This window comes from Bos grunniens, chromosome 1 (assembly GCF_055505025.1).
Source record: "Bos grunniens cultivar Pamir isolate PY7600 chromosome 1, Bosgru_T2T1.0, whole genome shotgun sequence".
In the NCBI taxonomy this organism is placed as follows: domain Eukaryota; kingdom Metazoa; phylum Chordata; class Mammalia; order Artiodactyla; family Bovidae; genus Bos; species Bos grunniens.
This window is the reverse complement of record NC_141165.1, coordinates 8969381-8996942: the sequence shown is the minus strand read 5'-3', so window position 1 is coordinate 8996942 and position 27562 is coordinate 8969381. Positions and strand designations below refer to the sequence as shown.

General features: G+C 39.5%; 1 protein-coding gene across 5 annotated transcripts in view; it reads left to right on the top strand.

The window, feature by feature from the left end:
* The window catches only part of MORC3 (MORC family CW-type zinc finger 3), a 44112-nt gene that overhangs the window by 8055 nt on the left and 8495 nt on the right, over positions 1–27562 (top strand). For 2 of the 5 annotated variants that reach the window (XM_086412394.1, XM_086412474.1), the window contains exons 2-15: positions 4828–4900; positions 7442–7574; positions 8516–8730; positions 9264–9411; positions 10864–11011; positions 13031–13159; positions 13372–13494; positions 16599–16696; positions 18052–18153; positions 19750–19872; positions 19980–20054; positions 20922–20967; positions 22136–22302; positions 25707–26595. In XM_086412394.1, the coding sequence (XP_086268520.1) occupies positions 4828–4900; positions 7442–7574; positions 8516–8730; positions 9264–9411; positions 10864–11011; positions 13031–13159; positions 13372–13494; positions 16599–16696; positions 18052–18153; positions 19750–19872; positions 19980–20054; positions 20922–20967; positions 22136–22302; positions 25707–26595 (2469 nt within the window). The remainder of the gene's footprint in view (positions 1–4827; positions 4901–7441; positions 7575–8515; positions 8731–9263; positions 9412–10863; positions 11012–13030; positions 13160–13371; positions 13495–16598; positions 16697–18051; positions 18154–19749; positions 19873–19979; positions 20055–20921; positions 20968–22135; positions 22303–25706; positions 26596–27562) is intronic. The other 3 variants (XR_015167835.1, XM_086412547.1, XR_015167862.1) reach the window with 3 other exon arrangements.

Below are 27562 nucleotides of genomic sequence, written 5' to 3'. Positions count from 1 at the left end.
TGAGTTGTGAGAATTCTTTATATATTTTGCATACTACTTGATTTGCTGGGTTTTTTCCTCTGTTCTGTAGGTTGCCTTTTCACTCTGTAGAATGTGTCACTTGATGTAGAGAAGTTTTAAATTTTAGTACAATTCAATTTATTTTTTCTTTTGTTTCTTGTGCTTTTGGTGTCATGTCAAAATCATTGCCAAACCCAATGTCATAAAATGTTTCCTCTGTGTTTTCTTCTAAAGATTCTAGAGTTTCAGCCCTGAAGGTAAGGTCTTTGATTCATTTTGAGTTGATTTTTGTTTATGGTGTAGGGGAAGGGTATGACTTTTTGTACTGTCCAGGGGATTCTTGTGGCAAGAATACTGGAGTGGTTTGCCATTCCCTCCTCCAGTGGACTGTGTTTTGTCAGAACTCTCCTCTGTGACCCGTCTGTTTTGGGTGACCCTCCACAGCATGACTCGTAGCTTCACTGAGTTATGTAAGCCCCTTCGCCACGAGAGGGGTATGATCCATGAAGGGGGTTGAAGGCAAAAGGAGAAGAGGGTGGCAAAGGATGAGATAGTTGGATGGCATCATCGGTACAATGGACATGAACTTGAGCAAACTCTGGGAAATAGTGGAGGATAGGGAATCGGAATCCTGGCGTGCTACAGTCCATTGGGTCACAAAGAGTCAGAGACAACTTAGTGACTGAGCAGCAACAAGGGTACAACTTGATTCTTTTTATGGATATCAAGTTTTCCCAGCACTATTTGTTGCAAAACTGTCTTTTCCTCATTAAATGGTCTTTACACCCTTGTGGAAAGTCATTTGACTATTTATTTCTGAACTGTTGACTGGCTTGCTTTTAATCCACCTGTTTTTGGTTTTCTCTGAGTCCATGGCCATCAGTTTCTCCGGAGAACAGACCTCTTGTCTTTTCATGGTTTGCTGAGTGTAGTTGAAGGACTTGCTCAGGGTAAAAGGATCTGGGAATCTTTCTTCTTTAAATACTTTCAGCCTTTCCCATTTTTCATATGACATCTAGTATCTTTGACTTCAAAGGAGCAAAAGTCTTATTTCCTAAATCTTCCTGGGATTGCCAAGGTTTCTGACCTACTTGTTGGTTTTCCCGTCTCCTGCAGGCTTTGGGTTTAGCTCTTTCCAGGATATTGAAGTAGTTGTCACTGCTCTGTACTCTCCAGTTTCCAAGCTGCTATTTTGTCTACTGTTGTCAATCACTGCTTTGGTTCTTTTTGTTCTCCTGTGTTTATGCACCCGCACTCCCTTTCCTTCGTTAGGTAGCAGCTCCAAGAGGGAGCCGAGGTAAACACTGTCTGTGTGTTCAGGCGTCCACATTTAAAGTCTTATATTTAAAGGATTTTTAAAATTTGGGACCGTTTGTTGATTCTAAAAATTCTGTTCATTCTTTAAAATATATGGTCTTCATTGCATCTCCCTTTTTGTGTGTTTTTTGGAGGGGAGTCTTACTTTTTAAAGGTCTAGCTATTTCAAGGGATTCTTATTTTATACGGCTTCCCTGGTGGCTCAGTGGTAAAGAATCTGCCTGCAATGCAGGAGACCCAGGTTCGATCCCTGGGTTGGAAAGATCCCCTGGAGGAGGGCATGGCAACCCACTCCAGTACTCCTGCCTAGAAAATCCCATGGACGGAGGAGCCTGGCAGGCTACAGCCCATGGGGTCTCACAGAGTCGGACACAACTGAAGCGAGCAGCAGCAGCAGTTTGATAGGCTGGTATTTCTTTCTCCCAATGTTGAAGTTGGGGGTGCACTAGGACTTCTGTGTCTTGTCTGCAGATGTTTTCTCCTGGCGGATTGTTCCTTAAACGTTATTTTAGACTGTGTACTCAGATATTCCCCAAGTAATGACCCAGAGAATCGTGTGCGGTCTGGTTGAGGCTGTGTCTCCACAGTGGTTCTGCAGGTTAAATGGAAACACTTAACCCAAGTGAAGGCGTGCCTCTTTACAGAACTTTATGGTACACTTTTTTTTTTTTAACCTTGACTGCAGACCGAAACAGACAAGCTTCTCATTGGGCATATTTCCCCTGCCCTCCTTTGTATTGAGGTAGGAGGGGGCAGCTACCTTCAAGTACATGCTTCTCTGCCATATTTCCAATCCACAGTCACCATTAAAATGGAAACCTTCATATTCCAGTTAAGCACCCCACTCTAGTCCCTAGGGTATCCCTATTTTCAAATCTTATTTTTGTTTTTAATTTCTTCTTGACTTGAGGCCCTTGAGTATTATCTTTATTTATATGTGAGCTCAGTTGTGCCTTTAAAGGTATGTTCATAGTTCATTCATAGTCGCTCAGTCGTGTCCAACTCTCTGCGACCCCATGGACTGTAGCCTGCCAGGCTCGTCAGTCCATAGATTTTCCAGGCAAGAGTACTGGAATGGGTTGCCATTTCCTACTCCAGGAGAATCTTCCTGACCCAGGGATTGAACCCATGTCTCTTGCATCTCCTGCTTTGGCACTGGGATTCTTTACCACTGCTCCACCTGGGACTTTAACGGTATGCTTACCTTAAAAAAAAAAAAAAAGAACACACACTTATAATGCTTATTATGTCCCAGGTGTTCTTCTGAGTATTTACAAATATTAAGTTATTTAATTCTCCTAACATCTTGGTAAGCTGCTGTTACTATCATCCTCGTTTTCACAGACGATAAAACCTGAGGCACAGAAGGTTCAGTTGCTTACCTGGGATCAGGATCACACATCTAGTTAAAAGATACTCCAGAGGCTGTGTGTGTGAGATCAGGATCATGAGTCTAATTAAAGATATTCCATTGGGCTCTGTGTGTGTGTGATCGGTGTGTATCATCTGTGTGTGTGTGATCAGATACTCCATAGTCTGTCTGGAGTGGGTGGGGGTGTGTGTGTGTGTGTGTGTGTTGGCTGTTCTAGGGAGTTATTCTTTCCAGCTAATTGTTTTAGAGATGAGAATTAATAATAGCTATACATAATGCTTGTGTTTAAATACACCAAAAGCCACTGTTTAGCATTCATCATTTTTCACTGATGCCTTCTTTGCTTTGTTCCACTGGGACTCTTACCCAGGAAACAATGTGTACCAACTTTTGGAGGTGGTGTGTAGAATGAAGTCATTAAATGAAAGTTGACAGTTTGCACACAGTCTGCCAGATATCTAAAATCCAAGTATTACAACAGGGACCTAAATACCCAGTTTCTAACTCCAGACTTCACCCCAGTGTCATTTGTGCCCAGTTGTGTCCGGCTATCTGAACCCTGTGGACTGTAGCATGCTGGGTTTCTCTGTCCATGGAATTTTCTAGGCAATAGTACTGGAATTTTTGCCATTTCCTACTCCAAGGGATCCTCCCAACCTAGGGATCAAACCTGCATCTGCTGCAGAATACCCAATTTCTAACTCCAGACTTCACACCTAACAAATTCATAAAATAGAGAACAAAGACAAACTCTTCTAAGGGTTCTGGTGTCGATTAGTCATTCTTTCCTTTGGTAGCCGACACCCCAAGACCATACCCCATAGTAGAATTTAGAATGGCTGAGGAGTGTTCTTTTATAAATGGAGAAGTGATGGTTGCACAAGAGGAGGGCCTGGGATAGGACTCGGGTGGACTAATTGACAGGAGGTTTCTTGTAGAAGATGAAGGTCTGGAAATTGATTTTCTTTGTAAAAACTCTTTGTTTTAGGAAGTTCTGAAATTCCTTGTACACCGTTATTACATAGATAAATGCTGTAGAAAGTCAGAATTCCATATACTCCAGTTTGCAAACCACTCTTGTACAGAATACCTTTTCTCACATGTGTACTTCAACCTGATGGTAAACATGCTTGAGGATTGTCTAAAATCGAGGGTGGACAGAGGAAAAGCAGAGCTTTTTCTGACACCTTGTGGCAGCAGCTGAACACTACAAATGTTTGGTTATAGTCATATCTCTAGGCTCTTCACATGAAACACTTAAATTGCCTCTTTTTTCTTCCTTAAATATGAGATAATCTGTTCAAAATGAACACAGAAAAGTCCTCATTTCATGAAAATTCTCTGCATATTGAAATATCCAAGCCTCAGCCTTTTTAAACCATTTGTGCATTTTTACACATTTGATATCTACATTAGTCAGGATTAAGAGAGTGCCCTGTATGATTAACATACTCTTCCATACTTTATTACGATGAATCAGACAAAATCTCTGGAAGTCAAGGATGTTTGTTGCATTTGAGCTGTTACTTGACATTGTTTGAGGACTTTATAGATACGTTTATTAAGCTTAATGCACAAAAGGTGAAAATATCCCTTTGACAAAGTCTTAGTTTTATCTCATGGTAAATTTGAGGTGGCTCTAGTGGTAAAGAACCCACCTGTCAATGCAGGAGACATTAGAGATGTAGGTTCGATCCCTGGATCTGGAAGATCCCCTGGAGGAGGACATGGCCATCTACTCCAGTATTCTTGCCTGGAGAATCCCATAGACAGACGAGCCTGGAGGGCCCATGGGGTCTCAGAGAGTGGGACACACCTGAGCAACTAATGCTCTCAATTTTGAGGCAGGTCCAGCAGGGTGGGGCACTTTGGAATTGGGCCCTTTCTGATATGACTCTGGATTGGTGGGCCCAAGGAGGCAAGGAGTTTGTCGCCCATCTTAATGAGAAACTGGCTGATTTTCAGCCTCATTTTGCAGGAATCGAATCTGGGTTTTATCTTCCAGGTATCTCCTGGCACAAGCAGTTAAGTCATTTTTGCTTGATCTTGGTGTTAATACTGTGATGGAAGATTATTTTGGCTTCTATTTGCAAAAGTGAGACCTTAATTAATTTACATGAATCATTGATTTGTTTCAGCTTTGCCCGAAGTTTTTACATACAAATTCTACAAGTCACACTTGGCCATTTAGTGCAGTCGCTGAATTAATAGGTAAGTAAATTGATGTTTCATATATAATCTCCTGCTGGCAATTGAAGTTCTAGAAAGCTTTTTATTGAAAAGTAACATGAAGATGTGCTTTTTGAAAAAAACCAAGTGTGTCAGTGATAACATTAGTAAAGGTTACCTAGCATCACAACCATTCAGACTAGTCTCCGATCGGTCGTTGCCCAGGTTTCCCTGTATACTATTGTTTTAAGTATTTCCCTATACTACTGTCAGAGCAAAGTATTTTAATTTGCAGAGTTCCTGAAGCATTTATGTTGAAAATATTTTTTTGTCTCATCATAAAAGAAATAGGTCTGTTGCCAAAAAATGATAATTATGTTTAAAGTTGGAAATTATTTATAGTACTTTTCTGCTATTAGTAATTAGGAGGTTTTATTTATACATACATATGTATTTGGCTGTGGTGGGTCTTTGTTGCTGCACGTAGGCTTTCTCTAGAGGTGGTGAGCAGGGGCTACTCTTCCTTGCGGTGTGTGGGCTTCTCTCGTTGCAGAGCACAGGCTCTCGGTGCACGGGCCTCAGCAGTTGCAGCTCTCAGGTTCCATCGGCTCGGTAGTTGTGGTCTACTGGCTTAGCTGCTCTGAGGCATGTGGGGTCTTCCTCGACCAGGGATCGAACCAGTGTGCCTTGCGTTGCAAGGCGGATTCTTAACCACTGGACCTCCAGGGAAGTCCTAAAAGTGTTCTAGTGAACATGAGAAAAGAGGCAAGGTCCTGATTGGATTTGCATTATGGTTTTTCTTTGGTAAAATTCATACACATGAACTGTTTGATTTAAATGTGTTTAAGAAACAGATAATAAAGGAAAACTATATTTTTGGGAATTCTTAGATACACTTTAGATTATTTGTCAAGGAAGGGTTCTAAAGTGGATGCACCAAGAATAAGGAAAGAAAGAAAATTTGAGAACCCTTCTTTTCTTTATTCCTGATAGTTCAGTTGGTAAAGAATCCGCCTGCAATGCAGGAGACCCAGGTTTGATTCCTGGGTTGGGAAGATCCTCTGGAGAAGGGATAGGCTACCCATTCCAGTATTCTTGGGCTTCCCTGGTGGCTCAGCTGGTAAACAATCTGCCCGCAATGTGGGAGACCTGGGTTTGATCCCTGGGTTGGGAAAATCCCCTGGAGGAGGGAAAGGCTACCCACTCCAGTATTCTGGCCTGGAGAATTCCATGGATTATAATAGGCCCTGGGTCACAAAGAGTCGGACATGACTGAGTGGCTTTCACTTCCTTCTTTTCTTTGGTGTAGTTAGATTTTCCAAAGTCCCTAACATGTTCTGTTGAGATGTAAACTCTGAAGTGTAAATGAGATAACATTGCAGCTATTCATGGTCACTCTTTTTCCTTTTTTATGGCAACCCAGAGGAACTACTCAGCTGGGATTGTTCATTCGTACATAGTACTTATCTAGTTTTGGGATAGGACAACTGAAAGCCGTTATGCTCTTTGTGGTGTATCACATTTTAAGTGTGTGTTTTTTTTTAATGATGCTGAAGTGGTTGATGAAAAAGATTTATTTTGTTTTAATTGAAGGCTTACAAGAGTTTGAGAGCCACTTTTTATATTATAGTAAAGTCTTCAAAATATACCTCAAAAGTATTTTTAGTTAGTTAGAAATATTCAGATAGATTTTAGATAGTTTATAAGTTGATTTTATTACTGCTACTGTTGAAATTTTTTTCCTTTTTCTTTGCTGTATTCCTTAATACTTAATAACTGTTCTGAGAGAAACAAGTATGCTAGACAAGGATGTTAAATGATGAGGTGTACAGAGATGGCTTCCCTGGTGGCTCAGATGGTAAAGAACCCGCCTGGAATTCTGGAGACCCGGCTTTGAGCTCTGGGTTGGGAAAATTCCCTGGAGAAAGGAATGGCTACCAACTCCAGTATTCTTGCCTGGAGAACTCCATGTACAAAGGAGCCTGGTGGGCTACAGTTCATGGTGTTGCAGAGTAGATACCACTATGCGACTGTGACTTTCACGAAGATGATAAAAATGTACCTGTCGTCAGAAGCTTATGTTAGATTAAAAAGGGCTAAAATTTGAAGAAATGTGTTGTAGGTAAACATCTGTGTGTACGTTAGCATACTGCTTTCTCATTCATTCAGTAATCCTGTGTGGACCTTCCGTGTCAACTTGAAGTGCTGTTGACACTCAGCTCTCAGTTTTCTTTATGATAGCTAGGCTAGTTCTTTGGGCAGAGACCTTCCTGTCTTGATCATCTCTTCATTGCAGTGATTCTTCTGGCTTTACACTTCTTTAGTGTAGTGGGTTCCCATCTCCATTCTTCATGTAACAAATGGAGGGCTTTAGATAGAGTTAATTCTTTAAGAGTCAGTGAGCAGTATACAGCATGGTACAGGTTAGTTTCATGTCATCAAATCTTAGGAGTTTGGAAACATTTCAGCTTTTAAATTTTCCTTAAAATATATTATTCTGTTGCTGGTTATAAAGGGTTGTTCAAAATGGATTGCTCTTCTTTAAAATCCAAAATCAAAATTTTTCAAACTTTTGTTTCCCAGATAATGCTTATGATCCTGATGTGAATGCTAAACAGATATGGATTGACAAAACAGTAATAAATGACTGTATATGCCTGACATTCACTGATAATGGGAACGGTATGACTTCAGACAAATTACATAAAATGCTAAGGTACGTAAAAGCGTCACACTCCTTCAAATCATTGTTGCTGCCTAGTTGAAGTGTTTCCTGCGCCATACTTACTGCCTGTAGTTCCTGCTTTTTAAACATGAAATGTTGTACCCATAGTGTGCTCTGTTCTCTGTCTTCCATCATTTTCTACTGCTGTCACGTTATTGGGCAATCCCGGCCATTCTCATCATCCCTCCCATGCCTTAACTTAACCTAAAATTCTACCGTCCCTTTAGAGTTGTGGCACATTGTCCTCTGTTGTTTGTGCTTTAGTAGAAAGATAGTTTTAGCTACCATATCCAATAAAACCTAACACTTTGGGGAATGAGAACTAGTAAATTTAAAGTGATTCAAAGGATGAGGAAGTAGCATAGCCGTAAGGCCCTGGGCTCTAGGGTCAAAGAATAGGATGTCAGGATGAAGCCAGGTGTACCTGACATGGAAGCTAAAATACATAGTACAGAATTGAGATAGAGGGAGGGTTTGGAGCAGAGGCCCTTCTGCTGTCCTCCAGCACTCCGTATGCCACCAGAAAAGGCAGGTTCTCCCCATCAGGAGGAAGAGGTGAAATCTCAAGGTCCCAGAAGCCTAAATTAGTTCATCCATCTAGTTAGGATGTGCCAGGCAATGAACTCCTGTTTTAGTGTGTGTGTGGCAACCACTCCAGTATCCTTGCCTGGGAAATCCCATGGACAGAGGAGCCTGGTGGGCTAGTCGATGGGGTCACAAAGAGTGGGACATGACTGAGCGACTAAAAACAGCAACAATCCTTACATCCCTATAGTGTGGATTTGGCTTCCTTCACTTAAAAGATGGGGAAACACATCAGTACAGATCTTCCAGCAAGCAAGGACAGGGCCAACATTCAAACTTAGGCATTTTACTTGATATTAACAATGTTTGAATTAAAATAAATGAAATTTATACTTTTTTCTTTTTAGCTTTGGCTTCAGTGAGAAAGTCACCATGAATGATCATGTCCCAGTTGGATTGTATGGAAATGGCTTCAAGTCAGGATCTATGCGTTTGGGTAAAGATGCAATGGTTTTTACCAAAAATGAAGAAAGCATGAGCGTGGGTTTCTTGTCTCAGACGTACTTGGAAGTCATAAAAGCAGAACATGTTGTTGTCCCAATTGTGTCATTCAACAAACAACATATCCTTTTGATTTTGAAATGGAAACTGAGGAAGTGGTCTGGACCATCCCATCCTTTTGGCCTCCTCTGGTTCTTGTTTTTAAATCATACCTTCCATTCTAGCTCTTGTTCCTATCCACTGCTTCTACTCTGCATCTGGGCTAAATGTTTGTCCCTCTCTGGTCTCTGTTGGAATTGTGCCATGGAAATACTCAATATAAGGTGATTGCATTTTTATTAAGCTTCCCAGAGCTCACCTTTTTATTTCAGTCTTTTTGTGGTCCGTAAGACTTATGGTCTGGCTTGAAATTTTCACCAACAACCATGGAAAACAAGATATCTTTAGGAAAATGTCTTCTGTATAAACATTCAAATATTTGAAATCATTAAATTTGTTAGGAGTCATAATATACTTGTTCATACTGCTTGTTCATTTGAAATCACGCTGTGATTTTAAAATTTAGAGGATAATTTAGTAGTTTTTCAGTTTGAGTTGATTTCCATATTGTAATTGAAAAATGTTATTGGTCTAAGTCTTTAACTTACGATATACGACAGGTATTAGATTCAACAGAATCAAAAGCAAGCCTTGCTGCAATTCTGGAACATTCTCTATTTTCTAAGGAACAGCAGTTACTGGCAGAACTTGATGCTATCATAGGCAAGAAGGGAACCAGGATCATCATTTGGAATCTCAGAAGGTAAATGAAACGGTAACCCTCAGCTGGTTAACCATTTGGGAAGTAAAGTGCATGGAGTAATTTCATTATGTTCATCCATTGTTACACCGAGTAGAAATGTATTGGAAGGTCCTCATTTTGTGGCATATTTAATGATTTACCTTTTCCCAAGAGTGTTTCATTGAGGCTTCTTTGGCTTCAATTTGAGATAATTTTATATTATTATAAATAAATTTCCTGGCCCTGCCACTCTATCTACATAGCACTGTTTTTTTTTTGCTCTTGGTTATACCATCCCTCTCCTCAAAAAAAAAAGACATGACAAGATAAAGCCCAGCCAACAGGTCCCAACTTGGTAAAGTTAGAAAAATCCTTTTGGTTTATTACATAAAGCTAAGCATGATTCAGCATCTGTTGAGAAAAGTAATATAGATGAGACTTCTGTGTTGCTAAATGTTTCTGAGGATAAAATCCTTTCCAAATGAAGCTATGAACTTTAGGGTGAGTGTATAATATTGAGAGATCTAATTGATCTGTTGAACAATAGGAGTTAAGCCGAAAAAGTGATAATCTTAAAATCCTTTAATTCTTATGCTTTTCTGACCTCTTGCATTCCCTTTTTCTTTTCTCTTCCTTTCTTCCCTACCCCTCCCATCTTCACCCCCATTTTTTTTTTTAAACTGAATTTTGAGGTACTTGCAGACTCCTGTGTAGTTGTAAGAAATCTCAGGTACTCCTTCCCCAGGTTCCCCCCAGTGGTAACATCTTGGAACACTGTACTAAGATAGTACTGTTGATACTGACATTGATACAGTAAGGACATTTTCATCAACTCAAGAACCCTTTTATATCCACACCCACTCCTTCCTTAATCCCTGCCAACTGCTAACATGTTTTTCCATTTCTATGTCTTTGTCATTTTAAAGAATATTATTATATAACTGGAATCATGTAGTGTGAAACCTTTTAGGATTGGCTTTTTTCATTCAGCTTAATTTTCTGAAGATTCAGGTTCTTGCGTGTGTCTGCTTGCTCCCTTTTTCTAGCTGAGCAGTAGTATTGCATTGTATGCTTGGACCACAGTGTGTTTACCAATCTAGTTGTTTACGATTTTCAGTTACTACAAATAAAGCTGTGAAATAAGTGCAGAGAGGTTTTTGTGGGAATATGGTCATCATTTTATTGGATAAATGCCCAGGAGTGTAATTGCTGGATCATATGGCAGTTGCTTGTTTAGTTTTTTAGGATGCTATCAGAATGTGGCTCTCTCATTTGACATTCCCACTGGTAACATGAGAGTAAATACAGTTTCTGCACCTTCCTGGACTCCTTGTCTTCCTTCCTCCCTCCAACTCCTCAGATCTTGACTCTTACCATGTATTTGTTTGTGCTTTGTTTTGTTAACTAAAGGTTACTTGCTTGCTTCTCTTATGGTGGAGTTAATATTTAGCTCTTTAAAAACTTTTTTTACAGCTACAAAAGTGCAACAGAGTTTGATTTTGATAAGGATAAATATGACATCAGAATCCCAGAAGATTTAGATGAGACAGCAGGGAAGAAAGGGTACAAGAAGCAGGAAAGGATGGACCAAATTGCCCCTGAGAGTGACTATTCCCTGAGGGTGCGTATTCTGCTCTCTGTGGAAGTGAGAAAACCATCAAATGATGGAAATTACATTATCCACTTGTGTTATAAATGCTGCCAGAAATCTCTAAATGAAAGTGTCTCAGACATGAAACAGTGTATTAAATTTGTCATGCTCATTGGCTGTTTTATTTTCTTAGAAAAGTTTTTAAATTGCAAAGTCATCAGGTCTACAGTGGTTGTAAAAGTTCTTTTACTGTGTGATTAATTATTTGAATTGGGAATATTGAATCAAGATGCCCTGGTGACCATATTGGTTAATTCAATCAAAATACCAAATTGTCCTTTTTAAAAATTAAAATATTCTAGAATACATGCATTAATCGGTACTCTAAAGCAATTTTACATATAGCCTACAGAAAATGTGCATTAATATAATTTTGTGGTAAATATATGTCAGATTTGACCTTAAAGTGAAATATGCTTTTAAGATTGAAAGAATTAATATCTCAATATAATAATGTTGATATGATAATACTACTGTTTCTTAGTCACTGTGAGACATGCAATACTGACTCTCCCCGCCCCCCTCCTTTTTCCCTTTTGGTCAACCACATCATGGCGTGTCAGATCTTCGTTCCCAAGCCAGGAACTACAGGCCTTCCGTGCCCCCTGCAGTGGAAGTGCAGAGTCCTAACTACTAGACCTCCAGAGACTTGCCCCATTCCCTTTTTTTGTATTAAAATTATCTCACAACCCAAGCTAAGGCTAACATTTAACATTGACAGCTTTACTATGTAACTTGTTCTGAGATTTCAGCAATTACAATGGCAGATGTTCCTATTTCTTGCCTTACCCCAGTGTGATAGGGAAGTATCTTAGTGGTTAAGAAAGCCTTTCTCAAGAATATCCAGAAACAGCCAGAGCAGATGGAATAGTTTTAGTATACCACAAAGTAAAATGTCTTAAAATATCGGTAATAAATTTTATAAGTGACAAAACACTACTTTTGAAATCAGGAGTCAGGAGGAAAAAAGTGAGAGAAATGTTCAAATTTTAGTTTCGTATTGAATTTTTCATATTAATATATCCTTATTGAGTTGTTCACTTCATTTCCTTTAGAGACTTCTGATAGCTTGCAGGCAGGCACAAGAGATCATATTCTAACATGTTTTAAGATGCTAAGTTTGGTTACTACTCTCAAGTATCTAAGCTCTGATGCATTAAGAATTAAAAACACATGTACCCTCACAGCGCAGTGGTTAGGACTCGGTGCTTTCAAACTGATTGTTCAGGTTCGGTCCCAGTCAGGGTACTAAAAAATAAAAGAATTGAAAGCACATTTGGATGACTGCTGATTGTTACAGTTCCATATGGAAAAAGTGTTGTCTGTCCACTCCCGTTAAATACTGCTGCATTTCTTTTTCTTTTCAAACTTACAATAGTCCCCTTTGTTTATATTAGATTTTTGCTTATTTCTGCACAAGTAAAATTTATTGATGGTTTAAAATTACAATAACAATATATGTTTTGACAGCAGAGTCAGAAAATATAGGTCCTTTTTTGTATATATAGACATTTTTTACAAATTTATTTATTTATTTTAATTGGTTTTTGCCATATATCAACATGAATCAGCCACGGGTGCACATTTATTCCCCCCCCCTCCACCCCCCTCTCTGGTTTGTCCCAGAGCACCGACTTGGAGTGCCCTGCTTCATGCATTGGACTTGCACTGGTCATCTGGTAAAATGAGATTATACCATACATGCTCTTTTTAAACTTTTTTCCACATAACTTATCAGCATCTATGTGGGTCAGTTGATTGTTTTCTGTAAACCCTTTTTACTGGCTCCAGTATATTGAGCTTGTTTTTAATACAGTAATCCAATACTAACTACAGCACCTTTATAGTCTGTAGTATTTTATTGAAGAGTTAGTATTTTATTGTCAAAGCACTGTGGTAGCTTTCTTTTTAAAAACATATTAAGTAATGTTGAACAAATGCATTGGTAATTATTCAGAAACGACAGTCAGTTGTTGTGTGTCTTTGCAGGCTTACTGCAGTATATTATATCTAAAGCCACGGATGCAGATCATCTTGCGTGGACAGAAAGTAAAGACCCAGCTAGTTTCGAAGAGTCTTGCCTACATTGAACGTGATATTTATCGACCCAAGTTTTTAGTATCCTTTACTTTGTTACGATGCTGTGTGTATATATATATAGAGAGAGAGAGATCAAGTGTATTTCCCTTCCCCACTTCTCTTTTTATCCTGACAACAGATTCTAATGCTGTCCAACTTTGCCCTTTTTTATGCACCGTTGAACTCTATGAAATAGAGAGGATGAATTAAAGAAAGTGAGATGGTGTGTTCAGAAATCCTTAACATTTAAGACTAATAAAACTGTGAGAATTACTTTTGGATTCAATTGCAGAAATAAAGATCATTACGGAATAATGATGTATCACAGAAATAGACTCATCAAAGCTTATGAAAAAGTTGGATGTCAGTTAAAGGTAAGCTTATATCTGAAAATGTCTGAATCTTTTGTAAAAGTTAGGATAACATGTTTCGGGTCAAACATGAAATAATGTGCTTTTTGCCTAATGATTTTTATTTATTTGTCTTAAAATATGTATTTATTTGGCTGCTCCGTTTCTTAGTTGTGGGATTTCTTCGTTGTGGCATATAGGATCTTTAGTTGCGGCACGTGGGATCCAGGTCCCTGAACAGGGATCGAACCCAGGCCCCATGCATTGAGAGTGCGGAGTCTTAGCCACTGGACCACCATGGAAGCCCCCTGCCTTTGCCTCAACTTCTAATATCAGTGTTTTTAACAGCATTGGTGTGGGGCTTGACCGTAGAGCACTTGTGTATTATTTTCTAATTTGGTCTTGAATAATCTTACAAGGAGGACAGAGCATTTTCTCTGTTTTACAGATGAGGAAATTGGGGCTCATATGTAGCTTGCCTTAGATCTAAAGATGAGTGTGGCTCTCAGGCACAGATTCATATCTTGTCGCTACACTTGGATAAGGATCCTGGATTATTTTATATGAGAATAAAATTGATCGATTTTAATTCATTGTTGCTGCAGTAGCCTAAAAAATAGTATCTGATAGGTGATTTACTTTTCTGGAGTTAGTTCCTAAATATGTTAGAATTTTCCTCCTAAACCACTTTCATTTTTGTAGAGTTCAGTTTAGGATGATGAACATTGCCTACTGTGTCAGTCTGTTTATCTTTTACATGTTTCCACAGAAAGGTTTTTTTGATGTGTGTGTGCTACGAATTTAGTGTTAAATTCTAAAATTCAGCTGTGTTAAAAAGATTTTAAGTCCAGGCATATTTTGTTTTCCAGTTCCATGATTTTCATTTTCTGCTCATTTTATTTTACTCTGAATTCTTTGCAACAGTGTAGATGGACCTGAAGAGTATTATGCTTAGTGAAATGTATTAGAAAAAGACAAAAGACTGTATTATCATTTACGTGTGGAATCAAAAAAATAAACAACTCAATAAATGTGATGAAACAGAAATAGACTCAAATATGGAGAAGAAACTAGTGATTACCAGTGGGCACAGGGTGGTGGGGAGAGATGAGGCAGGGGATTAAGAGGCAGACTACTATGTATAAAATAAGCTATAAGGATGTATTGTACAGCAGAGGAAATGTAGCCAATATTTAATAGTAACTTTAAATGGAGTATAATTAAAAATATTGGATGTGTCATATACCTGAAACTAGCATAGTGTTGTTAATCAGCTATACTTCAGTTTTTCAAATTGGGATTCAAAAAAACCAATAGGGTCTGCTACAAAATCCACATTTTTTTTTCTTTTAATGAATTTGACATAAGTAAGATGTGTAGCTCATTTTTCTAGCCCAGCTAAATTTGTGTTATTTTTGGTTAAGTTTGACCTCATAAAGAAATAAGCTTTTACAGCCAACTTTTAATGTTTTTCTGTACCAGAAGATGAACTGGTCCAGTATTTGGATTCAGTAAACAATTTATTAAGTATTTGGTATGATTTGCCGTGCTAGATGTCAGCAGAAAAAAAGGAAAAGATACACATGCCCCCAGAGCTCTTTTTGCTGAGGGGAATATGGTATCTCCTTGGAGCATCAGGCTTCCCTGATAGCTCAGTTGGTAAAGAATCCGCCTGCAGTGCAGGAGACCCCGGTTTGATTCCTGGGTCTGGAAGATCCATTGGAGAAGGGATAGGCTATCCACTCCAGTATTCTGGCCTGGAGAATTCCAGGGACTGTATAGTCCATGGGGTCACAAAGAGTTGGACATGACTGACCAACTTTCACTTTCACTTGGAGCATCAGAATGGGCTTCTTGGAGAAAGTGGTGATTGAGAGGAGACTGAGTTAATTTACTGTTTTGGAAGGTCTAACAAGAGTTTTCTAGGTCCAGAAAAGAAGGTCTGCAAAGGAAAAGAAAGAGGCTTCTGAGAGAATGGCAACCTTAAAGGGATTATTTGGACCAGATGGGCTTCCCTGGTGGTTCAGCTGTTAAAGAATCTACCCAGCAATGTTAAAGAATCCCCTGCAGTGTGAGAGACCTGGGTTCGATCCCTGGGTTAGAAAGATCTCCTGGAGAAGGGATAGGCTATCCACTCCAGTATTCTGGCCTGGAGACTTCCATAGACTGTATAATCCATGGGGTCTCGAAGAGTCAGACACGACTGAGTGACTTTCACTTCACTTTGGACCAGATGGTAATTGGGAATGCAGTAATGGGGAGAGAGGAAGGTAAGGCCAGAAACAACATGAAAAGAACTATAAGTGAAAAAAAAAAAAAGAACTATAAGTGAAGGGTGCTGTGATTTACAACTTGTATGAAATGAGGAACCACAGATGGCTTTTAGTAGAGTCACATTGTGATTAGGTTTTTATGGTTTTGACTATAGCTGTATCTATGAAAATTTTCTTTTTATGTGTCAGTATTTTACTTTTTATCATTGTACTTAGACTCAGCTACACTTACGAATAAAATACACATGTTGATCACATATAGATAATCAGAATATGATTCAGATATGTTGAGTTCAATATTTTAGCTAGCAGGTTTAAAAAATAAATTATGTCAGTTGAATTTAAAGTTTTTATTTCATCACAATTAGCAACTGAATATGTAACTTTGGATAAATGACTTTAATTTCTATCTAGCAAACGTATGGAATATTAATGTGCCAGAGCCTTTGCTAGGCCCTGATATAGGAAGGAGTTAGTTGTGGTTTCTGCCTGCTAAGATACTGCATCCCAGTAGAGAGGGGTTTTTTCCCCTTGTATAAAACTGGGAATGATAATACTTGTCTTAAGTGAATGCTTGACAGTGGAAGTGGTTTTGGAGGAAAGCTATTACATTTTTAGGAATTATCTCCCCCAGAAGTAAGTTACACTCCAGATACTGTTATTCAGTCTAAATGTCATAAGAATCATGAGATTATATAGGAAAATGTTTCATAAAGTTCTTAAATTTTGGTGAAGGAATAATTGTTTTGAGCATCATGAAGCGCTTCCCTTGTGGCTCAGGTGGTAAAGAATCCGCCTGCAGTGCAGGAGTATCATATCTAATGTTTAAAATGCCAATTTCATTTTCTTTTTCAGGCAAACAACATGGGTGTTGGAGTAGTGGGGATTATAGACTGCTATTTCCTAAAACCAACTCATAATAAACAAGATTTCGATTATACTAATGAATACAGGTATGTTACCTATTAAAATGATTGATGACTGACTTTTACAATTTATTTTGGAAATACTTCCTTAACTTTTTCTAAGCTAAATTTGTTTTTCTTTTGTGGGAGGCTTACCTAGAAAACACATGTAATCATTGTTTTCCACCCTAGGAATTATATTCTACTCCATCGCAAATAGAAATATATTCTCCTCTGTCTTTACTAATGAAATATTTCTGAGATTTGTACTAAATAGAAGAAGTTCATGCTTTCTTGGTAACATTTTTTTGTGTAGTATAAAATCTAGAAATTTCCATCTTGGATGGGAACATCAAGAAAGTTTAGTCCTCTGTACTTTAGACAGAAATACTCCTATCTTCTAAGAAGGATTAGAAGCCATAAAGTAAATATGATCATCAATTTTACTTGTAAATTTAGGAACCACCAACAGCTGTCCTAATGAGCATATATTACAGAATAGAATGCAAACTTCTTATAAATAAAGAACAAATAAAGTGGAAGGAAAGGAATAATAGCAGAATCAGCAAATTAGGAAACACATGATAGAGAAAATCAGTAACTATATCATTCAGAGTATAGTCCTGAGACTACAGCTACCTCTGTTGTTTAAACAAAGAAAATATAAGGAGCTGTTAACCACAGTAGTAGAAGGTGATTGCTCAAAGGGTTAAAAAGGACAGTAGCTTGTCCAGAACTGTCAGGAGCAAAAATACAACTGTTACCTCTGGGTTGAAAAAGAGTAGACAGTAAAGGAACTAGGAGAGGGTTCCCAGTCCCAGCAGTCAGAGGTTCAGATCCCGGTAGAGGTTGTGACCGACACAGGAACACAGTACCTGCCGTGGCAGGGAGCTTGCCAGAAGGCCCGATCAGTCTCTGTCTGTAGACATGGCCTGCTGTTGGCAGGAGATGTGGGGCTGAGTTGTCCTTAGAGGAAACCTGTCTCTGCCCAGGGGTGTGTGTAGGCTGGAACAGTCTCTGCTGCTGGAGCAAAGAGGGTGGCCTGAGAGCACAGCTGGAGCTCCTCCGGAAGGGCCACCGGGTTGAGATTCAGAAAGTAGTTAGTGGGTTGGTTGGCAGCATACTTTCTCAGCAGAGGACCTGAAGTACTAGTATTTTCTGTCTTATTCCTGGTGACCCTGGCTCCGTTCTATGAACTTTTAAAGATACTTAGAAGATTGCCATGACTCTGAGTGTTACTTAACTGAACATTTTGGAGAACCTTCCACTCTGCCCTCCCCACTCCCTAGTGTTCACATGATCAATAAATACTAGGTTGCTTATGCTTTCTTTGTGTTTGACAGAGATTTAATCTTTATCATTTTTTTTTCTTGAATTGATTTTATAATTTACTTCTTTTTGAGGTTAACAATAACAGCACTAGGAGATAAGCTGAATGATTACTGGAATGAAATGAAGGTGAAAAAACATGCAGAATATCCTCTAAACTTGCCAGTTGATATTCAGTAAGTACATTTAAAAAATTATTGACTTTAATATCAGGATATGGTATTGGAGGGCTGGCGGTTGTACAGTGTTCATAAACTTTGGAATCTAATTCATGGTAAGAAATAAGTCCCACAGCTCAAATCAGCATACTGTAAGATGAACATATGCATTTATACACAAAAGATTCTTGAAACAGTATTTACCTGTATTATTAGTGTTGATAACACTTATTTTATTTAAAAATGCTCATCTTGACCCACTAAAGTGACTTCATGATCCACTAATAGGTTGTATCTCATAGTTTGAAAATCTCTGGTCTTGTGTAATAGGATCGAGAGCCTAAAGCCAGATTTCAGATTACATTGTAGTTCTTGCTTAAGTAGCTGTGTGACATTGAACATGTTATTTGACCTCTTACAAGCTTCTATTTTGTCATTTGTAAAATGGGAACAGTAATAGTCTTTACCTCGTAGAGTTGTAAGAATGAAAAGATAATAGTGCTCCACAGTGAAACACATAAGCCCTCTGAATGAATAATAACTCTGTGTACTGATGGAAGGATGTCCAAGATAGATAACGGAAAACAAAAAGGATGCAACTCAGTGTCTTAATTTTTCCATTGTGTAGGTTTTTTATTGTCCACATACATATGCATACTTTTATAAGCATAGAAAATTTCTACCAGGATTAAAGAAGTAAGCAATAATAACCTCCTGAAACAAGGGGTTTATATTTACTCTATAAAATTTTGGATTGTTTGAAGTTTCTATAAAACCATTTAAATGTATTTTTTAAAACTAGATTTTAAAAGTTACTAGCGTTAAGGTGAATTATTTGTATGTTAAATGAGTCTACGTAAATTCTTTGCAGGATCATAGTAATTTTTGAATGATAAAAATGTGAAAGCCTTATTTTATGAACTAAAGAAATACGCAAATTTAAGTTGTTCAGAGATATGCTATAGTAGAGGGTAAAATGTAATACAGTTATGAAAATTGCTTAAACTGCAATAACACAACTTGCCTGTTTTCTGTACTTGAGTTGTTATTGTGCTAAGAAGTATATTGGATTTGACACTACAGATGCTAACTTAATATGAATTTCGGAGTAAGTCATTTGTAGTATTTTCTTAGGTTTTTGAGTTCTTACTATAGAAAAAAATTAATAATGTGCTATTAAACAAGACATTTAAATCACTTTGTTTAAATTAGTCTGTCACTTCAATAGTAGCCAGAATTGTTTTTAAAAACTAATTGTCCACCAAAGTAGTTATGTTACGGAATTTTCAGGGACAGAATTAATAGAATTTTGCGGGAGAAAGTCCAGTGGAAAGTCCAGTGAAGTACTTAGGTCGGTGAAAGTGAAGTCGTTCAGTCATGTCCTACTCTTTGTGACCCCATGGACGATAACCTACCAGGCTCCTGGTCCATGGGATTTTCCAGGCATTACTGAAGTGGGCTGCCATTTCCTTCTCCAGTGGATCTTCCCAACCCAGGGGTCAAACCCAGGTCTCCTGCACTGCAGACAGACACTTTACCGTCTGAGCCACTAAGGAGGCCCTAATACTTAGGTCCGTATTTCCATGTTAACATTGAGCTGTTATTTTGTTACAGGAAACGTCCTGATCAGACATGGGTTCAATGTGATTCCTGTCTAAAGTGGCGAAAATTACCAGATGGGATAGATCAACTTCCAGAAAAATGGTATTGCTCCAATAACCCTGACCCACAGTTCAGGTACCATATAGTTGGTAGTACCCTTTTTTGGAAAGGCAGAAACTACTGTTCAAGATGTATGAATAGGCACTGGTGACGTGTTATTCCCATGTGATTTTTCTGACTAGAAATTGTGACGTTCCAGAAGAACCTGAAGATGAAGATGTGGTGCATCCCACTTACGAGAAAACCTACAAAAAGAAGTGAGTGTTATATTAATGTATGTGGGAGGATAAAACCCAGATCATCCGCAGTGCTTTGTCTGCAGCATCAGTCAGTGCGTCTCTGAGAGACAGCAGTATAGCCACAAAAGATGACTCCAAGGTGTGGAGTGTATACCATCAAGTGCTTTTTAAGTTTATGCTGTGGATACCTGCTGGTTATTGCTGTCCTGTCTACAAGATACTTTGCATATGTGGTATAGTTTTGTCTTTTTGGGCGAAACACCAATGAATCAGAAGTGAATACAGCCCTTTTAACAGAGAAGGTGAAACGTGTGTCGTTACCAGTGTGAAGTTGACGACTCCTGTAAAAGGCCTGACTCTGTCCTGTGAAGAAGCCCATAAGGATAAATTCCTTTGGCTGGGGACATGGATCAGGAAAATTCCTGATGGGTGGAATTTGTTGGGTGGAGAGCAATGGGATTTGTTGGGTGGAGAGCAATGGTTTGTTCAGCTTAACCAGAGTAAATAATGTGAATGGACCTAATGGAGAATAGAGGTGCAGAGAGAAGCTGGGAACAGCAGTGAGCCACGGGGAACATTAGGCTTATGTACTGCTCGTGGAAGGTCGAGTTCATGAAGATTTATAGTGCACTATTCTTGAAGATAAAGTTTGAAGCAAGATTGGAAGACATTAGGGTGTTACTGAGATAAGAGGTAGAAAGCACCTACCTGCCTAGGGCTCAGCCCTGATTATAAGGACACTGAAGCAGAGTTCAGTGTACCTACCTGTCTTAGTGACTTAGTAGAAGTGGCAAGTATGTCATTGGAAAACAACTGGAAAATGAAGTAAATTTAAATTTGTTCATTTTTCTTTTTCTTTTTTCTCTCTCTCTTTTTTTTTTTAAGAGACAGGGAAAAGTTCAGGATCAGACAACTGGAAACAGCCCCTCGGGTAATGAGGCCTTCCATGTTACAGCTGTGTCCTGGATTGGGTGGTGATTAACTTAGTACTCAACTTTAAACTTAGGAGTTATATAGCAGATTGAAGCAATCTTGTTCATTGAGTTCACATTCTCTCTCTTCTTGTACCCACTTCTTACCCTCTTTCCCAACCCTGCCTTCCTAACCCAACAACTTCACTCAGATGGTTCAATTTATTCTTAAGTTGGGCATCTGGGGAAAGACAGATGTTCTTTTAAGAATCTTCTCGTTAGGTAGACAGTCAAGGAAAAATTAATAGGAACACCCAGGGGGCTGCATTCTAGTACTGACTTAGACCAAAGCTACATCATTGACCCTCCCTCCTGTTCTCTCTCTTTTTTTAATTGAAAGTATAGTTTATTTTGTAATATTAGTTTCTGGTGTGCAGCATGTGATTCAGAATTTTTACAGATAATACTCCAATAAAAGTGACTACAAAACAATGGCTATAGTTTCCTGTGCTGTTCAATAATATATCCTTATTGCTTGTCTCTTTTATATATAGTAATTTGCCTCTCTTAATCCCATAGCCCTATCTTGCTTAATGGTGGTGAGCTTTTTTTTGGTGTGTTAAGTAGGTAGTTGTACTTCTTATATAGGAAGTTGTGGGCTGCTGCATTGGTATATGTATGCTTATCAATACATTGAAATGTTTTCTTATATAAAGGCTGAGGGTTTGAGAGTGAGAACAGAACTGGGAGAAAAAGAATAGTGGGCTTAGGTTTTTTAAAGGCAGTGTCTTTGTGACTTTATCTTCCTTTATATTTATGTTTCTTTCTCTTGGAAAAATGTTTTTATTACGTATCTGTGTAAGCTCTCTATATAATCCGAGGTCAACAGATCTTTCTGTAAAAGTCCAGGTGGTATTTTAGGCTCTGTGGACCCCACATACAGTCTCCGTGGCGTATTCATTCTTTGTTTTGTTCATGCGTTTAAAAATGCGAAACCAGTCTTGACTGACTTGCAGGCTGGACTTGGCTCTTTGTCGCTCCCTGGTGCAGTGTACACAGCACAAGCTCACGTGGTTAGGATAGTTCTCAGTGCCTCTGGTTTAGGGAACGGGGAAAAAGTACTTTGTGTTTGGGACAGGACACATTTTAAAATCTCTTCTTAAGATCAGTTTTTTTTTCCTTCAACAGATTCATGCCGAACTCCTGTTTCCAAAAACCCCTGTGTCAAGTCAAACCTTTACTCCCGTTAAGGAAGGTGTTCCACGAGGACATCTTTCAGAAGTAGCAAATACTTACTCAACAAGGCTTATAAATCATCATCGGGGTTCACCCCAGTCTGAACCTGAGAATAACAGGTCAGTGGCTAAAATGTGTTTTTCGACTTGGGAAACAAGTATGAGACAGCCTTTACTTGACACTTTTATGGCAATAATGCACTGCTAAGAAAGTGTAGTTTATACGCATATTAAACAATTCTTACGGATGAGTTGGTTTTTGTTCAGTTGCTAAGTCATGTCCGACTCTTTTGCAACCCCATGGATTGTAGCGCGCCAGGCTCCTTCTGTCCATGGGATTTCTCAGGCAAGGATACTGGAGTGGGTTGCCATTTCCTAAACCAGGGGATCTTCCCGATCCAGGAATCAAACCCATGTCTCCTGGGTGGGCAGGCGGATTCTTTACTGCTGCGCCACAAGGGAAGCCATAAGGATGAGGTATTTTGCTTTTATTGTCTAAACTTACCTCTACCCTACTTATGTTACTGTTTAAATCAATTAAAAGAATATTTTTTTTCATTGTGGAAATTGATCGTATTGTCACTTCTTTGCAGTTCTGTATAGTGAGGAAATTCCTGCTTTTAAGATTATCGGTATCTGAGTAAAGAAGAACACGAAGCAATGGCAGCTCACAGTGCAACAGTATAATGTCAGCTGTGACCCATACGTTCTCAGCATAGCCCGTGACATGTTATGTACTTGGATGAGTGGAATGAAGAAGGAGAGAAAGATGTATGATAACCTGAAGTGAACAGTTAGCGCTCTTGACCGGAATGGTCAGGGAATGCTTTATGAGGAGGCGGTGCTAGGTTGGTTCCTGAAATTCTAAAAGCAGTACTCTGCACAGGTTGCCTTGACAAAGTGAACAGAAGGCACACAGGTGAAGAGTGAAGACTGTGATGCCAGTTAACTAACGCATCAGACTCTGTGTGGATTTGTTGTTTGAAGAGAAACACTGAAACGAGATTCTCTGAAATAGTGATACCAGACGTTCTGAGAGGTTTTTCTTTAATTTGTTAATTTCTTTTTGTCTGTGCTGGGTCTTCGCCACTGCGAGGGCTTTTTCTCTAGTTGCGGCGCACGAGCCTCTCGTCGTGCAGTGGCCCCTCTACTTGTGGAGCAGGCTCCAGGGCTGGCGGGCTTCGGTAGTCATAGCATGTGGACCCAGCAGTTGTGTGTGGGCCCCGCTGCCCCAAGGCATGTGGGATCCTCCTGGGTTAGGAATTGAACCCACGTCTCCTGTACTCGCAGGTGGATTCTTTACCACTGAGCCGCCAGGGAAGGCCTTCAAAAGAATTTTTGAAAGTTGAGAAAAGATTCAAAATAACTGCCTTTATGCATATATACATCATGGAGGGCATGTTTTGAAATAGTTTGCTGTTTATATATAGCCTGCATTTTGAGATCTTGTTTTGTGGCTGGATTGCTGCTTAACTGAGAACATGTGTGAATTTTTTTAAACTAGTCTCCATGATATTCTTGGCTTTTCTTCATAAAGCTGGTTCCAGACAAAGTAAGAAAAAAGTAAATTTTTTGTAATGTTTACAGACAAGGTAATAGAATTTATCTTTAAAAGTGACTACCATCACTAGAGGAGGGTATGACAACCCACTCCAGTATTCTTGCCTGGAGAATCCGGTGGACAGAGGAGCCTGGCAGGCTGCAGTCCATGGGGTCGCAAAGAGTCAGACAGGACTGAAGCGACTTGAGTGCACACACATAGCCACCAAAATGGTAGAAGAGAACAGAGCGAGATTTTTCATTTGTAAACCTCTGTTCCTAAATTCATAGAGCCAAAGTCTATGGGGAGATGGTCCCTAAACTAAGTCTTGACAAACAAATAGGAATTAGCCTGGTAAGAAAAAGAACAGGGCAACTTCTAATTAAATGCTCAACTGCTTGGATCACTAGACTGTCTCAGAACTTGGAAGCACTGGACATTTCTGAAGGTGGGAAACTGGGGGTAAGACCAGGAGGCTACTATGAGAGTTCAGGGGAGGGTAGTTCCCTGGGCCTTTTCACAGCCTGCAAAGGCCAGAAGTGCTGCTGCTCTTCCTCTGTCAGAAGGTAGGGAGCTTACTCTCTGGAGCAGCTTTCACTGCCACTGTTTTGGAAGCAGAAGGAGTCGGGGAGTGTTTGAATACTGAATGGTGAGGAGCCTGTCTCCCCTCCTCCCCTCCCTGGCTCCCAAGAGGAAGGCCCTAGGTGGTGATGATGGCTTCCTTGGGCTCCCACACCCAGCCCTCACTGCTTCCAGTCCGAAATAGAGATATAGCCGAGGGTCCCCAGAGGCACATAGCTCAAACAAAGGGAGCAGAAGAGACCATGCGGAACTAACTTAGAGCTGGGCAGACGTTTAACAGGTAACTCTCCCAGAAGGAGGAGATAAATGGAAGACAGGAAGCAGAAGACAGGTACTGGAGGGACCAACCCCTGAATAAGGGTATTCCAAAATGGGACATCAGAGAAGGGAGGAAATGATGGAAGAAAGGCTTCATTTCCACAGTGTAATGTCTGGGGAAAGAGAAGAAATATCATCATGAAGTTTTAAAGCACTTGGGGAAAAGAATTTTTTGTTTAAGAGAGAACGCAGGCTGTATTCAAAAGATCAGGAATCAGAGTGGCAGGAACAGTGACTGGAAGATAATGATGGGATGATGCTTTTAGAGTTTCGAGAAAGTAATTCCCAACCTGGAAGTCTGTATAAAAACCAAACCATTAGTGAACTTGAGAGGTGAAAAGAATATTTTCACTGTGCAATATTTTACATTTTTTATGTCATGTGTACCCTTTCTCAAGTTCTTATTGAAGATTATGCCCCACCCCCATACGAGAGAGTAAGCCTAAGGAAAGGGGAGATCTTTCTCGAGAAATGAGGTCTTAACACCTAAGACCCAAGTGGCAAATCAGTACAAATATCCCTCTTAGGTGGGACAAAAAGTGATCAATTGGTGATAAATTCACAGAAAACTAATCAGATGAAGAAAACAAGGCAGTTTTTAATGCAGGGGAAATTGTTTTCCATGAAAGGGTAGGGCATGCTGGTTTACCTTGTGACCCACCTTTGATCCCTGAATGTTGATGGAATTACGATGGACAGATGGGAATGGCAGTGCCATTCAGTGACCTCTAGGTTACAGACAGTACTCCTGGGGTGAGTGGTGGTATTCTGTTTCAAGATGTTAAATTGAAATGCCAGAAGACATCAAATGAGATAAATTGGCAGTATAAGGATGTGGTACTTTGAAGAGGTCTTAATAGTCTTGTTTCCTCATCTGTAAAAGGAGACAATAATCTCTGCTTTATTAAATCATTGATATTTTTCTTTTGATATTTTGATATTCAAAATATTCTGCAAATATATTGTTTAAAAAAATGAACGTGGGCATTTCTTAGAATTCAAGATAGATTACTTCAAGGTCATCTTATTTTTTTCCATATCTACATTTTATAATCCTATATTTCATATATGAAATTTTTTCCAGCCTGAAACGAAGACTCCCTACTCGCTCCTCAATTTTGAATGCAAAGAATCGGAGATTGAGTAATCAAGTATTTGAAAATTCTCATCAAGATGATGATGATGATGAAGATGTCATCATCTTAGAAGAAAACAGCACTCCCAAGCCTGCAGGAGATGACGATACTGAAGTGAAATTGCAGCAGAGCCCCATGGAGCAGAGTGGTGTGGAAGTGGAGCCTGTGGGTGACAGTGAACCTTGTGGCCAGACTGGCTCCACAGGTACTTCGACATCCCAGTGTGATCAGGGAACTACCACAGCCACCCAGACTGAAGTGCCAAGTTTAGTCGTTAAAAAGGAAGAGACTGTTGAAGATGCGATAGATGTAAGAAATGACGCAGCCGCACTGCCAGCCTGTGTGGAAACTGAAGGAAAGACACATGAAACCCAGGGAACCTTTGATAAATCTGCTAGTGACGCTAGTTGCCAGTTAAATGAACTAAGAAATGAGCTGCTTCTCGTTACCCAAGAAAAAGAAAATTATAAAAGACAGTGCCACATGTTCACTGAACAAATCAACGTGTTACAGCAGAGGATACTGGAAATGAATAACAAATACGTGAAGAAGGAAACTTGCCATCAGTCTACTGAAACTGATGCTGTATTTTTACTGGAAAGTATTAACGGTAAACCTGAAAGTCCAGACCATGTGGTGTCTCAGTATCGTCAAGCCTTGGAAGAAATCGAAAGGCTGAAAAAGCAGTGTAGTGCTTTGCAACATGTAAAGGCTGAATGCAGTCAGTGTTCCAGTAGTGAGAGTAAAAGTGAGGTGGACGAAATGGTTGTGCAGCTTGATGACGTGTTTAGACAGCTGGACAAATGCAGTGTTGAGAGGGACCAGTATAAAAGTGAGGTGAGTTCTATCCCTCAGCGTAAGGAGAGGTGTAGGTGTCCAGGGGCATCCCAGCCTTAACTCCCCAGTTGCTAGATTGCAATAAATCGCTGCATAATATTTCCATTTCTCGACTACCTGCTAATCCACTGGTTCTCGACTGGGAGTGGTCCTGATGTGGGCATCTGGAAATGCATAAGGTCATTGTGGTTCTTTCAGCATCTTGAAGGCATGGGCAGTGATGGAATTGAAAGGGTGGGGACCACGTCTGGTAAATGTCCTGTATATACAGGACCCTGCTGTACCACAAGGGATCATCCTGCTGATTGGCCCTGAGACAGTCAGTTACTAATACGCTGGGAGTTCCATGTTATTTGTAAGCTTGAAAATAACCATATGAGGTAGATGATGATGTTTGTTATTGTTGTTCAGCCACTAAGTCGTGTCCGACTCTTTGTGACCCCATGGACTGCAGCACACCAGGCTTCCCTGTCCGTCACCAACTCCTGACCTTGCTGAAACTCATGTCCATCAAGTTGATGATGTTATCCAACCATCTCATCCTCTATCATCCCCTTCTCCTGTCCTCAATCTTTCTCAGCATCAGGGTGTTTTCAAATGAGTCGGTTCTTCACATGAGGTGGCCAAAGGATGGGAGTTTCAGCTTCAGCATCAGTCCTTCCAATGAATATTCAGGACTGATTTCCTTTAGGGTGGACTGATTGGATCTCCTTGCAGTCCAAGGGACTCTCTAGAGATTTCTCCAGCACCACAATTTAAAAGCATCAGTTCTTTAGCACTCAGCCTTCATTATGGGCCAACTCTTACATCCGTACGTGACTACTAGAAAAACCATAGCTCTGACTCCTTGGACCTTTTTTGGCAAAGTGATGTCTCTGCTTTTTAATAGGCTGTCTAGGTTTGTCATAACTTTCTTCCAAGAAGAAAGTGTGTTTTAATTTCATGGCTGCAGTCACCATCCCTGGTG